The following is a 14767-nucleotide window of genomic DNA, read 5'->3' on the forward strand; positions in this document are numbered from 1 at the left end:
TCATGGATCATAGCCTTATCATGGTGAAAGCGCTTGTGAAAACTTCTGATGAAACGTACATGGTCTGTGGTCTACTGGAAAAGGAAATGGCAACCCACTCCAGTGTTCTTGCCTGGAGAATCCCAGGGACGGGGGAGCCTGGCGGGCTGCCATCTATGGGGCTGCACGGAATCGGACATGACTGAAGCGACTTAGCATGCATGCATGCATGCATGCATGCACTGGAGAAGGAAATGGCAACCCACTCCAGTGTTCTTGCCTGGAGAATCCCAGGGACAGAGGAGCCTGGTGGGCTGCCACCTATGGGGCTGCACGGAATCGGACATGACTGAAGCAACTTAGCATGCATGCATGCAAGCACTGGAGAAGGAAATGGCAACCCACTCCAGTGTTCTTGCCTGGAGAATCCCAGGGACAGAGGAGCCTGGTGGCCTGCCGTCTGTGGGGTCGCACAGAGTCAGACACAACTGCCGCGACATAGCAGCAGCAGCAGCAACCAATATTCTTGCCGCGACAACACCATGAACAGTTTGAAAAGGCAAACACAAATGACCCTGGAAGATGAGCCCCCCAGGTCTGGAAGCGTCCAACACACTACTGAGGAAGAGTGGTGGACAATTACTAACACCTCCCAGAACAATGAAGTGCCTGGGCCAAAGCGGAAAGGACGCTCAGCAGTCAATGTGTCTGCTGGTGACAGTGAAGTCCAATGCTGTAAAGAACACTGCATAGGAGCGTGACATATTAGGTCCATGAATCAAGGAAAATTGGACGTGTTAAAGCAGGAGATGGCAAGAGTAAACATCAACATCTTAGGAATTTGTGAACTAAAATGTATGGGAATGGGCAAATTTAATTCAGATGACCACTATATCTACTACTGTGGGCAAGAATCCCTTAGAAGAAATGGAGTAGCCCACACAGTTAACAAAAGAGTCCAAAATGCAGTACTTGGATGCAATCTCAGAAGCAACAGAATGATTTTGGTTCATTTCCAAGGCAAACCATTCAACAAGTAATCCAAGTCTATGCCTCAATCACCAATGCCGAAGAAGCAGAAGTTGAACGGTTCTATGAAGACCTCCAAGACCTTCTAGTACTAACACCAAAGTCACCACCGGGGATTGGAATTCAAGTAGGAATTCAAGAGATACCTGGAGTAACAGGCAAGTTTGGCCCTGGAGTACAAAATGTAACAGGGTAAAGGCTAACAGAGTTTTGTCAAGAGAACACACTGGTCATAACAAACACCCTCTTCCAGTAACGCAAGAGACAACTCTACACATTGACATCACCAAATTGTCAATATCAAAATCAGACTGACTATCCTTTGCATCTGAAGATAGAAAAGCTCTATACTGTCAGCAAAGCTCAGATCATGAGATCCTTATTGCAAAATTCAGGCTTAAATTGAAGAAAGTAGGGAAAACTACTAGGTCATTCAGATACGACCTAAATCAAATCTCTTATGATTATACAGTGGAAGTGACAAATAAATTCAAGGAATTAGATCTGGTAGACAGAGTGCCTGAACAACTATGGATGGAAGTTTGTAACACAGTATAGGAGGCAGTGACCAAAACCACCCCAAAGAAATGCAAGAAGGCAAAGAGATTGTCTGAGGAGGCTTTACAAATGTCTGAGGAAAGAAGAGAAGCAAAAAGTAAGGGAAAGAAAGGGAAAGATACCCAAATGAATGGAGAATTCCAGAAAATAACAAGGAGAGGTAAAAAGGCCTCCTGAAATGAACAAGGCAAAGAAACAGAGAAAAACAATAGAATGGGAAAAACTAGCAATCTCATTAAGAAAATTGGAGATATAAAGGAAACACTTCATGCCAAGGATGGGCACAATAAAGGACAGAAACAGCAAGGACCTAACAGAAGCAGAAAAGATTAAAAAGAGGAGGCAAGAAGACACAGAAGAATTATACAAAAAAAGGTCTTAATGATCAGATAACCACAATGGTGTGATCACTCACCTAGAACCATACATCCTGGAGTGTGAAGTCAACTGGACCTTAGGAATCATTATTACGAACCAAGCTAGTGGAGGTGATGGAATTCCAGCTGAGCTATTTGAAATCCTAAAAGATGATGCTGTGAAAGCACTGCATTCACTATGCCTGCAAATTTGGAAAACTCAGCAGTGGCCATAGGACTGGAAAAGGTCACTTGTCATTCCAATCCCAAAGAAGGGCAATGCCAAAGAGTGTTCAAACTACCATACAATTGTGCTAATTTCACGTGCCAGTAAGATAATGCTCAAAATCCTTCAAGCTAGGCTTCAGCAGTATGTGAACAGAGAACTCTGAGATACACAAGCTGGGTTTAGAAAAGGCAGAGGAATTAGAGATCAAATTGTCAACATTCGTTGGATCACAGAAAAAGCAAGTGATTTCTAAAAAAAACCTCTACTTCCGCTACACTAAAGCCCTTAACTGTGAAGATCACACAAATTGTGGAAAATTCTTAAAGAGATGAGAACGCCAGACCACCTTACCTGTCTCCTGAGAAACCTGATTAAGGGTCAAGAAGCAACAATTAGAAATGGACATGAACAATGGACTGGTTCATAATTGGGATAGGAGTACCTCAAGACTGTACACTGTCACCTTGCTTATTCAACTTATATGCAGAGTATATCTTGGGAAATGCCGGAATGGATGAATCACAAGCAGGAATCAAGACTGCCAGGAGAAATGTCAACAACCTCAGATATATAGATGACACCACTCTAAAGGCAGACAATGAAGAGAAACTAAAGAAGCCTCTTGATGAGGGTGAAAGAGGAGAGTGAAAAATCTGCCTTAAAACTCAACATTAAAAAAGTTAAGATCATGGCATCTGGTCCCATCACTTCAAGGCAAATTGATGGGGGAAAAGTGGAAACAGCGACAGATTTTATTTTCTTGGGTGCCAAAATCACTGCAGATGGTGACTGCAACCACGAAATTAAAAGATGCTTGCTCCTTGGAAGGAAAGCTATGACAAACCTAGACTGCATATGGTTTTTTCAGTAGTCATGTAAGGATATAAGAGTTGGACCATAAAGAAGGCTGAGTACTGAAGAACTGATGCTTTCGAATTGTGGTGCTACAAAAGATGCCTAAGAGTCCCTTGGACAGCAAGGAGACCAAACCAGTCAATCTTAAAGGAAATCAACCTGAATATTCATTGGAATGATGGATGCTAACGCTCCAGTACTTTGGCCACCTGATGCGAAAAGCCGACTCACTGGAAAAGAACCTGATGCTGGGAAAGACTGAAGGCAAAAGGAAAAGAGGGTGGCAGAGGATGAGATGGTTAGATAGTATCCCCAACTCAATGGACATGAATTTAAGTTAACTCCAGGAGATAGTGAAGAACAGAAGAGCCTGGTGTGCTGCAGTCAATGGGGTCTCAAAGAGTTGGAGATGACTTAGTGACTAAACAACAAAAACCTTAAATTTCCTAAGGTCCTGATCATGATACATTCCACAAACGGGCACAAAGTTGGTACTTTTAATTTAGTATCTACTGAATAAATGAAAATTTTTGCCTCATAAATGCAACTAACTTCTAAAGTAAGAACCTGGTCAAAATCCTAAATCATGTTTTAAAGCCAAAGCTCTTAGCCTTGGGCCACAAACTCTAGTGAAATGTTACAAAATATAGATCTTAGTGCCCATGGAAACCTTTCTGGAAATAAATGATCAATAAAGGAGTTAAATGAATAAAGGAATCTGAATCACAAGAAGCACTGCTTTCCAGGTCCAATGAGGACTTGTCCTGGACGCAATGAGCTGAGCAAGAGAGACACTGAATGGGCACTATGTCATCAATTACATGAGAGCAGGCAAAGGCATAAAATGAAACCATATCATTTTAACTTGCTACAGCTGAAGGGGGGCGGGTATAGAGGGTAGTTATTGGAAACAATAATTGTAATAATAGCAAAGATTCCAGGAATTAGCACATTAGAAATTTTCACAAATGCTGTGAGCAAGTTATTCTACCAATAAGTCCAATTATTTGTCTTAGAAAATAACTTGTACTTTAAAAATTTTAAAGACATTTTCTCTCCTGTTATTCAGTGACTACATTTTCTTGCTCATTTGTTCATAGCTCATATGGAGTCTCCTCAGATCTAGACCAACAACTACCCTGGGAAAAGATTGAGGCTGAGCAGACATATCACGTTCCTGTCAATGATTCTATTTTTCTCGGCTCTTTGTTGATTATCCCTTGTGTGGTTCCAGTGAGCAAAAATGCTCTCACAAGTCTGAGTCACGCTTCTGACCAGATCATATAGAGGCTAGCCTAGAATCTTTGAGGCAAAATCTCTACTCGTAAATCCTTTGGGAATAGACATTAAGTTCTATTTCTGATTAACACTGTTGCCTCAAATACTGTTTACACAGGAAATAAGTAATGATAATGGAAGAAAAGAAATGATAATGGGCCAAAGTCCTAAACTCTGTAGAAAACATAGATGGGAACAACCAAGATTTTGCTACTGACGTCACACAACCATTTCCCCATTACTGACTGCCTTTTTCTTCCTATAAAATATGGCCTGTCTTTCTTCTTTCTTTCTTCTCAAACTTTCTTCTCAAAAGTCTACCCAGAAACTGAAGCATGTTCCTCTGTCTGAATCTGAAGTTCTTATCTGCCCCTGTAATAACTCACTGGCTCATTGGTATCCAGTTGAGGGACTGCTGGTACCTGCCAAACCCTCTGCACTTAGGACCCCAGAACCTAGCCTCTCCTCCTCTGGTTGAAGAGGATATAGGAAGTATCTTTCATGACATCTAAATTTTAATTCACTGTCAAAAGGATTTTTTTCCCCCTTAAAACTTATACTTGAAATGTAATTTCATTTCTCTAGGTTTCTCAATGATAAAAACGAGAAACTATCTGGTTAGACAAGTATGGTTTAGATCAGAGAGCAAGACCATGCATGTAACCACTCTAACAAAGAAACTGCACCTTCAGTTTCTTCCTTTCCATCCCCATGCAGTAAGTGTCTCAAACAAGAAATGACTTTCAAAATTTGCCCACCCTCTCATGCTGGTTTAGTTTATACCTTCCTGCCTCCATCACTGCTAAGAGCCTTTTAACTGACTTTCATGTGAGACTCACCTCTCTCCAATCTGCCATCCAAACTTCCCTCATCATAAATATGGCCATGCCCTTTCCTCTTAAATCTCAGCAATGGTTCTCCACTGTCCTAAGGCATCAGTTTTAAAAATCTGGTTCCAATGTATTTCTCCTCTCCTCTCAGTCTCATCTTACATTAGGCTTCCTTTCCAGACAGCCTGTACCTTAGAAGGAAGGAAGGAAAAGAGGGCAGGAAGGAGGGAAGGGAGATTTCCTGAAGCCCTGGAAGTGACATAAGCCTCAAAACTGCCACCAAAATAATTTTCTTAATGTTCAATCTGATTATACCATTTCTTAGCTTAAAATCCACAGTGTGCTAAGAAAGATAATGTTTAACCTTGTTACTAAAGCCTTTTGATATGAGGTACTCAGCCTGTCTCAGTTCCCATTAATATAATCACACTCTACTTGCATGGGTCACTACTCAAACTTATCCATTCTTTCCTTGCTTCACGTTGTTGCACAATCTCTTCTCTCTGACCCCCATTCCCCTTGTCAAATCATATTCACCTTTGAACTACTGCAAATGCATCCTTACCCACAAAGACCTCTATGATCTTCAGCTAGAAATGTATACCCAGTCTCTGAACTCCATAGTGTTAACCCTATAACCTTGTTTTAGATTGGTGATTCTCAATCCTGGTTATTCCTTAGAATCAGCTTAAAAGCATCTTAAAAATACTGGTAACCAGATCCCACCACCACTGAGAATGCGCAGCCTAAGTACTGGCATATTTTTAAAACTGCCCGGATGACTGTGATATCAAGCCAGGTTTGAGAACCACTCTACATAAAAGTCTTTGGTGTACACTACTTTCTCTAGTGGAACAAGAGGGTCCTGACTTATCTTCATAATCATCGTTATCACCATACACACAATACTATTCAGAAAATGACAGAAAATGGGGTGGTGGGGTGGTGGTGCAGAGAAACAGGAAAAAAGATGAATTCACAACACTTCAAAACTTAGTAACTAAACTTGAAGCCTTAGTCTCCTAAATTCCTGGAAGAAATGATAAGGGTGCTGTCATTTGTATCACCTGTTTAAAAAAATTCTCTGCTACAGTATTAAAAAAAAAAAAGGCAGGCAAAATCTCATTACTATTGAAGGAGCCACTTTGTCTTGGGGGAAGAGATTATTTCACATCATCTGGAAATCATACATTTACGTAAACTTAAGACTCTAAAATATTTGCTGTAGAATACATTTCGGTTTCTGAGATGGGGTAAGAAAGACCTCTGCCAATCACAGATAAGAAGAAAAGAAGGAAGTAGTAAATAGATCCTGAAAAAGAATTCTGGGCCGGTCCCTAGCCACCCAGAAAATTGTGGAAGAGGGAAGAGAAGCATTAGACTCAACTTTGGAAAAGAAATTATGCTCACATTTCTTAATCACAGACTAAGAGGGTATAAGGCTATAGGAACATTAGAATAACCTTAATCAAAGACAAGACAAAATACTGTATGTTTAAAAAGAATTTCCAACTAATGAACAGTTTGGGAAGTTCTGAGAATTTCTGTAACCCATCTGAAATAAAGCTTCACTGAAATCATGGATTGCTATCTATTTTCTAAAGAACTGCTGTATTCAGATATAATTCAATACCATTAAATTACCTTTTTAAAGCATACAATGCAATGTTTCTTTAATAGAGGCAAAGGGTTTTTCAGCTCTTACCGCTATCTAACTTCAGAACGCTTTCTTCACTCCATAAAGAAACCACATAACCTATCATCAGTCACTCCCCTAATTCCTCTTCTCTGTCCCAGGCAATCACTTTTCTGTATATTTGCTTATTCTAGACATTTTACATAAATGGACCTTATAATGTGTAGCCTTTTATGTCTGGTTTATGTCAAATTGCATCATGTTTTCAATTTTATTTTTTTATATTGTCAACTTATAGTACATTGCATGGATATACTATATCATGTAGTCAATTATTTAGTAATAGTTTATTGAGGCTTTGGGGATCTTACAATAAAAAAGGCCTTGTTTTTAAGAAATCCTGATAGCTCAGTTGCTAAAGAATCCACCTGCAATGCAGGAGACCCCAGTTGTTCGATTCCTGGGTCGGGAAGATCCCCTGGAGAAGGGACAGGCTACTCATTCCAGTATTCTTGGGCTTCCCTTGTGGCTCAGTTGGTGAAGAGCCTGCAATGTGGCAGACCTGGGTTTGATCCCTGAGTTGGGAAGATCCCCTGGAGAAGGCAAAGGCTGCCCACTCCAGTATTCTGGCCTGGAGAACTCCAAGGACTGTATAGTACATGGGCTTGCAAAGAGTCGGATACGACTTAGCAACTTTCACTTTCACTTCAAGAAGTTTTAAAAGGTGGGAGAAGGTGAGGGTGGGATGTTTCGAGAGAATGGCATTGAAACATGTATATTATCTAGGGTGAAACAGATCACCAGCCCAGGCTGGATGCATGAGACAAGTGCTCGGGCCTGCTGCACTGGGAAGACCCAGAGAAATCGGGTGGAGGGGGAGGTGGGAGGGGGGGTCGGGATGGGGAATACATGTAAATCCATGGCTGATTCATGTCAATGTATGACAAAAACCACTACAATATTGTAAAGTAATTAGCCTCCAACTAATAAAAATAAATGAAAAATAAATAAATAAAAATCAAAGGTGGGAGATAAAGAGAATAATGGATCAATGACAGACTTAAGAAACTGATGGAACACAGAATTCAGAATGAAAAATGAGGCTGGGAAAGACAGACAAGAGCGATCACAAAGGGCCTGGTGCCATGCCAAGTGATCTGGACTTACTGCTCTACGCAAAAGAGAACCTCCCTTCAGAAAGAGTCTTCCCCCTGCCACTTCCTTTTGTCTTATCTTCCAAATCCTACAGACAGAAACCCAAACCGTAAACATACACACTCACACTCATCTCAACTAAATAAATTACTACCCATTCTTCAAAGCACCCTCCACAAAGCATTCTCTGATCATCCTGTCAAACAACTCTAATGGGACCTTTTTCACAGTATTTATCATACACTGATAAATGCTAATATAACTGCAATTATCCCTGCTGAAGAGTGATCTTCATAAAAGCAAGGGTAGTATCAGTATTTCTGAAATCCAAGCAGTATAAATGCTGAATGAATACATGGAAAAAAATGCAATAGATTTGGCAAAAAGTAGATCTCTAGGAGGATGAGAACAGAGAATGGCCAGTTTCGGTGAAGAATCTGGGTGTGGAAGTAAAAACAGAGAATGTTGATGGAAGCAGCACAAGCCTGGGAAGATGAACGAGGTCACGGGCAGCGAGAAGTAGAGAAACAGAAGGGGTGATAATGGCAAGTGAGTACCTGCCATGCCATGTGCCAGACAAAATACCAGTGCTTTTGTACATTTAATTTTTTCAACAGCCCACAAGATAGATATTATTAGCCTCATTTTACAGGAAAAGAAACAAGTTTGAAGAAGGAAACAAACAGTGGCAGAAGTAGGTTTCTACAACTTATGTTTATTTGCAAAGGCCATGTGCATTACTATCTGCCATATGCCACCCCCTTTTATAACTGTGCTTGGGATTGCACGAGCACGTTTAACTGTTTTTTACTTTTGACATGAAAATACACAAGTATGTAGCTGACTGATTATATCCTGAAATCCACCAAAACTAAGTCACACTGACTATGAATAAATTCCACAGTCAAACTGGTTAAAAGGGACACTTGCTCATTACTCTCAAACAGAAATATCCACGAAAGTTTCCTCATCTTGCTGTCAATAAATAAGCTGTGTCTTAAAAATTACATAAGGCTCCTTTTAGACATGAGTAGAATGTTACACACTTTACTAAATCTAAACAACTTTCATTATTTACCCCAAGGCTAACTCAAAATTTGTCCTATAATTGGGAGAAGCATTTTAAACACAGCATTATAACTAAAGGCAAGTGTCAATAAATAGTTTAAATTCAGTATTACTGCAACAGATAAGAATATTATTTTTCATAATATCTGTATTTAGCAGTTACTATTTAGATGAGGATTTTTCATAATACTCACTTACTATAGCTTATCATGAAATTTAATAATGCATAGCATGTGTATTTAATGGCAATATAATTAGCAAGTGAAGTACTGGTTTAGTGATATTATTGCTATGTGTATTTAACAATTACAAATAGGAAAAAAAGTGTAACTCAAAAACTTGCCTCTTTGAAAAGCAAATAATGCACTGTGTTACAAAACAAATGCACAAGCACAAGCAAGACTGGAGTATCATCTACTCAATAAAAAGTGCCCCCAAATCTATGTCACTTGAAACAAAAAAGCTGCAGCAGGCAAAAGAGCTCCTCGATTATTTCTTGCTTTTCAGAGTTAATGTAAATGATATTAAAGACTTTTGTATGACTTTCACCAATTATAATTTCTATGTTGAAAAGTTTGTTTTTAAAGACACAAACTGGGGCTAAATCTTAGAGATTATAGTCAACGGAGCTATTTCTGCCTGCCTACACTTGAGAACTCACCACATGTTCAACACTTTCTGGCAGCTAAACACAAAAAAAATAGAAGGAAAAAGAGAGAGAGAGATATCATCAGAAACTGCCCACACTGAAATTATAACATTGTTTTCATGCTTAATTTTTTTCCAAGCAGAATTATTATAATTTTAACAAAAAAACAACTAATTTAAAACTAGTATTAATACATGCAGCATACCACAAAATTAATATTTTTATGTTGACAGAAAAACATATGCCTCTAAAGTATAGCAGTAATTTTCATGCACTGAAATTCCTAAAACTAATAAGCTAAAAACATGCTATTAACTCTAAATAAGAATTTGAGCACAGTTCTTAAATGACTATTTTTGTATTATTAAAACATTTACTGAAATAGCACTATTTAAAACTTAGTGGTTAAAACAATTAAGTATACCAACTTGTTTTGCATGCACCTATTCCTTGAAAAAAATTTCCTTAAATAACTGCACATGACTGTAAGTCTCAAACATGCACAGTTTAAGGAAAAAAAGTGACTAAATCAAGCAAAACCAATACATACTTGGTTTCATCCATCACCTCTACTTCTGTAGGGGCTGTGATGGGTGCATTTGAACGTCCTGCAGTAGGGTCATCTGTGTTTAATTCTCCATTTGTAGAACTTACAACCTGCAAAAAAGAAAAAGAAAAAAATATATATACACACACACACACACACACACAAAAAGTAATAAGCTATACAATGATAAACATAATTAAAGTATTTAAATTAGAAAGTTAATATGAAGAACACAAAATAATTAGTATGTAGTTGTTCATAACTAAATATACTAACAGGTCTACATTAAAGATGAAGTCATTCAACACTTGCTTTTCAACTTACTTCCTGATCATCTCGAAATTTCTGTCCTGTCTGCTGTCCTCTGGTTTTTAAGGCTAATGCAGTCAGTTCCCTTTTGGGTACTCATCTCCTTTGGCACTTCGCTACATCATGAATTATCTCCTTTGGAAACTTTAATATTGTTCTTCCAACAGATCCTCCGTTTCAGTCGGTAATCATGCTCAGGTCTCACCCTCATTTTTGTCCATTCATTCACCCAGTTTTTCAAACCCCAAATCTAGGCATCACTGTGATTCCTCTCTTTGACATAAACCATCAGCAGATTATGTTAAATCCTCCCTGATACAAACCCCAAACTTAACTGGTTCTCCCCATTCATAAGACTACTAGAACCGTAATCCAAAGCACCACTGTCTCTTGAATTGAAGAAGAGCAAAAACCGATCAACTGGTCAGCTTTTATTTATATCTACCTCCCATTAATGGATTGTCCACATGACAACCAAGATGTTCCTTTAAGATGTAAATCAGGCAACGTATAACTCTGCTTAAAACTCTTATGATGTCAACTTTATGGTTTCATTTGAAATAAAGATCCATATCCTTTACTCCAATTTACAAAGTCCCACAAGATCTCAATCCTATCTACCCCTTTGATCTCATAGCACCTTCCCTTTGTTCATTAGCTTCCACCCAACAGCAAGCTTATTTCCAGCTAAGACCTTGGCATTATCTTTTCTCACTCCCTGGAATTCTCTTCTTGCTTACTGGCTGTTTTCTTGTCTTTCAGATTCTCAGAGAGTAGAATTTTTTTCAACATATAATCTAGAACTTATGTGCAGAACACTCTTATATGTTATACTTCATTTATAATTCTTTGTATAGCATTTATCAATATTGATGTTTTTCTGACTGACTGATCAGTTTCTTAATACCCACCCCAAACTCCATTAAAACTAAGCTCCATAACAGCAAGAGCCTTCTGTTATTTCCGGAGAGATCTCCTTACTTCTATGTGGCACAGAATAGGCACTCAATAAATATTTATTGGAATAAATGAATATATGCATGCATATAAGAGAGCTTGAAGAAAGATAAAAATCATAACACTCCCAAATTCTCTTGGTCCAACAAAGTCTCTCTACTGTCCTATCTCTTGTTTTCCTCTAAATGTAATAAAAAACAATCATCTTAATTTACCACTTAAATTTTTATAAAATTCCCCATTTATTCCTTAACTCCCCCCAATCTATACTCTGACCCTATATCAGAACTCGCATTGAGGTTTTTTTTTGAGGGTTTCCAGTAGTTCCTAAAAAGTATGTTAGTAGTCTTTGCTCAGTCTTCATTTGCCTGTACATCTCTATCACTTGGCACCAGCTAATGACTTTGAAGTGAGACAGAGCTATATTCAAAACCTAGTTCTACCACTTAACCACTTATGCGACTCTGGGAAGACATCTTACCTTGCTATACCTCAGTATTCTCAACTATGAAATTGGAAACAGAAATTTTCTGTTTAATAAGGTTTACATGAATAGGAAATAAAATTAATATATAAAATACAGTGACTGGCATATAGTAAGAGTTCAGCAAATGGTGGCCATCGTTATTACCATCAGTCTAACCTAAAGAACGGCTTCAACTATTACTTTTATGAAAAGGATTCCCCAAGCCTAACTGCTCACCTACATGGTTAGTTAGCTAGATCAAGTTTGGCATCTCGTTATTTCTAAAACCAAATTTATCATATTCCTTCTTAAATCTGTTACATTTCCTACAATCCCTACATTTACTAAAGCCCTACCCACTTCCCAGACCTCCAGGCTCAAAACCTCAGAATCATTTTTGATACTTTCTCTACGTGATCTCTTTATGATGTAACAAAAGTCTAAGTATCAGAGTTGACAGGTGACTAGTAGGCTTGACACTTCCATTTACTGAGGCCTGTATATTTCTAAAACTTAAATTCCAGGCTTCCATGGTGGCTCAGTGGTAAAGAATCCACCTGCCAAAGCAGGAGCTATGGGTCCAGTCCTTGATCCCAGGAAAATCCCACATGCTGCTGAGCACCTAATGCCATGCACCACAGCTACTGAGTCTGTGCTCTAGAGCCTGGGAGCTGCAACTGCGGAGCCCGTGTGCTGCAACCACTGAAGCTCAGGCACCCGGGAGCCCACACTGAGCAGCAAGAGAAGCCACCTCCCTCGCACCACAGCTAGAGAGCAGCCACTGCACACTGCAACTAGATGAAAGCCTGGTACCAATGAAGACCCAGCACAGCCAAAAATATTAGGTAAAATTATATAAAAAGTTTAAGTTCCAAAAGGCAACAACAGGCCAAGCACTGTTCTAGGAGCTTGGAATACCAGAGTAAACAATACAGAAAAACATCCCTGTCCTTGTACACTTAATAGTCAGTGTAGAGAAATAGGCCCTCTCCCCCAACTCAAGGAGGATAATCAGAAATCAATCAATGTATTTAGACTAGGTCATGATTTATACAAGTTCCATTTCCTATAGCCTATATGGAACAAGTACTTAAGAAATGAGCACTGCATTTGTTCCTTCAGCTGAAAACACAAAGCTGCCTTGATCCTCTTTAGAGGCAATTCAATGGGAGGAATTCCTAAGTCACCCTCTCAGCTTCTGGGGCACGGGCTTCCTCCTTTCTGTCATTCTGTTGAACTCTGTGGTTCTGTGCCAATTTTCTCTCTTTCTGAAAATGTGAGAAGATATTTATTTGTTCTAATTACTGAATATAATTGGGTTCTTTATTTTTAAAATGTCAGAGCCTCTACCTTGAACTGGAAAGAAGCTAAAAAGCAGAATTCTTATCCCATACTTATGTATTCTCCATCACTTTTAACAAGCAGAATGCCTTGCATGTAGTAGATAACAGTTCAATGAACTATTTCCATTTTTATTCCCTTAACATGATAGTCAACAGGTTTCTCCCCCCACCCTTTTGTTCAATGGCCCTACATAGTTGGAAGGACATTCCTTATCCCATAAACTTATTGGCAGTTCCTCTGATGCATTGTCCCTTTTTTAAGCAGCATAAATAAAAATTTGAAACTCCAGTACTCTAAATTTCCAGCAACAGTATCTATACATGCACTGTAATTATATAATCTGATTTACTTCATTTCATATAATTTCATAACAAAGTTATATCAGACTTCAATAAATTTTACTTAAATTTAGTGAAATGTTTCAAATATCATTCTACGTGGCTGATCATAACCAGATTAAAAAGTTAACATCTGACTTTATAAAAATTCTAATGTAATTTTTCCTGGGCTCCCCAGATTCCCTAACTCTCTGAGTAAAAGCCAATAGCCCAGGGTCAGAATACAATCAATGTGGTAACAGAATTCTGCTAAGCTGACCCACTTAACAGCAATGACCTAATGTGAATCAGGCATTAAAATTGTTTCCACTTAAGAAAAGGAGTGGTCTTTTCTAAACAGATTTTACAAGAAGAAACAAAGACATAATATTATAAACAATGTGTCAATATCTCCTTGGAAACCAAAGGCAATTGATCAAACAAACAAAAATTATTTTTGTAAGCCAAATTTTGAGGAATGATTTCCACTTAGGTGACATTTCTAGAATGATAATTCAAACTAGAACATAAGATATCTGCAATATTCGTGTTTATCAGGCTAGTTTCTTCAGAGGATGAGACGGTTGGATGGCATCACCAACTCAGTGCACGTGAGTTTGAGCAAACTCCAGTGGAGCACAGAGGAGCCTGGAGTGCTGCAGTCCATGGGGTCGCCAAGAGTCAGACATGACAGAGCGACTAAACAACGGCAAATCTAAAAATCACACGTGCTTTGAGGTTTGACATTTCAAAAGGAAATTCAGCTATTTTATAGGATTTCTGTTTTGCTGTTCTTGTTCTTAAAGAAATGTTCATTGTTATTCCCACTTGATAAGAAACTTGGTGTAATTCTCATTTTAAGAGGTTTAAAAAAAGGTAACTAGGCTACAGTTTTACTCTCACAATATCAGAGTTAAAGGGGAGGCAATGGACAAACAGCCTGTAGCTAAGCAAGGGCAAAAAATAATGGTTCATTTAATGCCTGCCTGCCCCATCTAATTCCAAAAGAAATCATTACATAGACGAGTACAAAGACAACATGTCTTTGTACTCAAGGATGTTAAAAGGCCAATTAATTTAGTTTCTGAGTAGAATGAATTCAAATTCATTATACTACTATCTTCCTAAATTCTATTTGAAGTTTTGTGAGCATGTTATCAAATGCTCAGTAGAGGCATAATACATTAATGAACTAAATATTCATC

General features: G+C 38.5%; 1 protein-coding gene across 7 annotated transcripts in view; it reads right to left on the bottom strand.

The window, feature by feature from the left end:
• CSNK1G3 (casein kinase 1 gamma 3) overlaps positions 1-14767 on the bottom strand; it is a 121009-nt gene that overhangs the window by 5363 nt on the left and 100879 nt on the right. For 5 of the 7 annotated variants that reach the window (XM_020888776.2, XM_020888773.2, XM_020888775.2 and 2 more), the window contains 2 exons: positions 10173-10279; positions 9635-9658 (listed from right to left, as the gene is read on the bottom strand). In XM_020888776.2, the coding sequence (XP_020744435.1) occupies positions 9635-9658; positions 10173-10279 (131 nt within the window). Of the gene's footprint in view, positions 1-9630; positions 9659-10172; positions 10280-14767 lie in introns of those variants that run through there. The other 2 variants (XM_070465099.1, XM_020888777.2) reach the window with 2 other exon arrangements.

The sequence above is a fragment of the Odocoileus virginianus genome, chromosome 3, assembly GCF_023699985.2.
Source record: "Odocoileus virginianus isolate 20LAN1187 ecotype Illinois chromosome 3, Ovbor_1.2, whole genome shotgun sequence".
Classification (NCBI taxonomy): domain Eukaryota; kingdom Metazoa; phylum Chordata; class Mammalia; order Artiodactyla; family Cervidae; genus Odocoileus; species Odocoileus virginianus.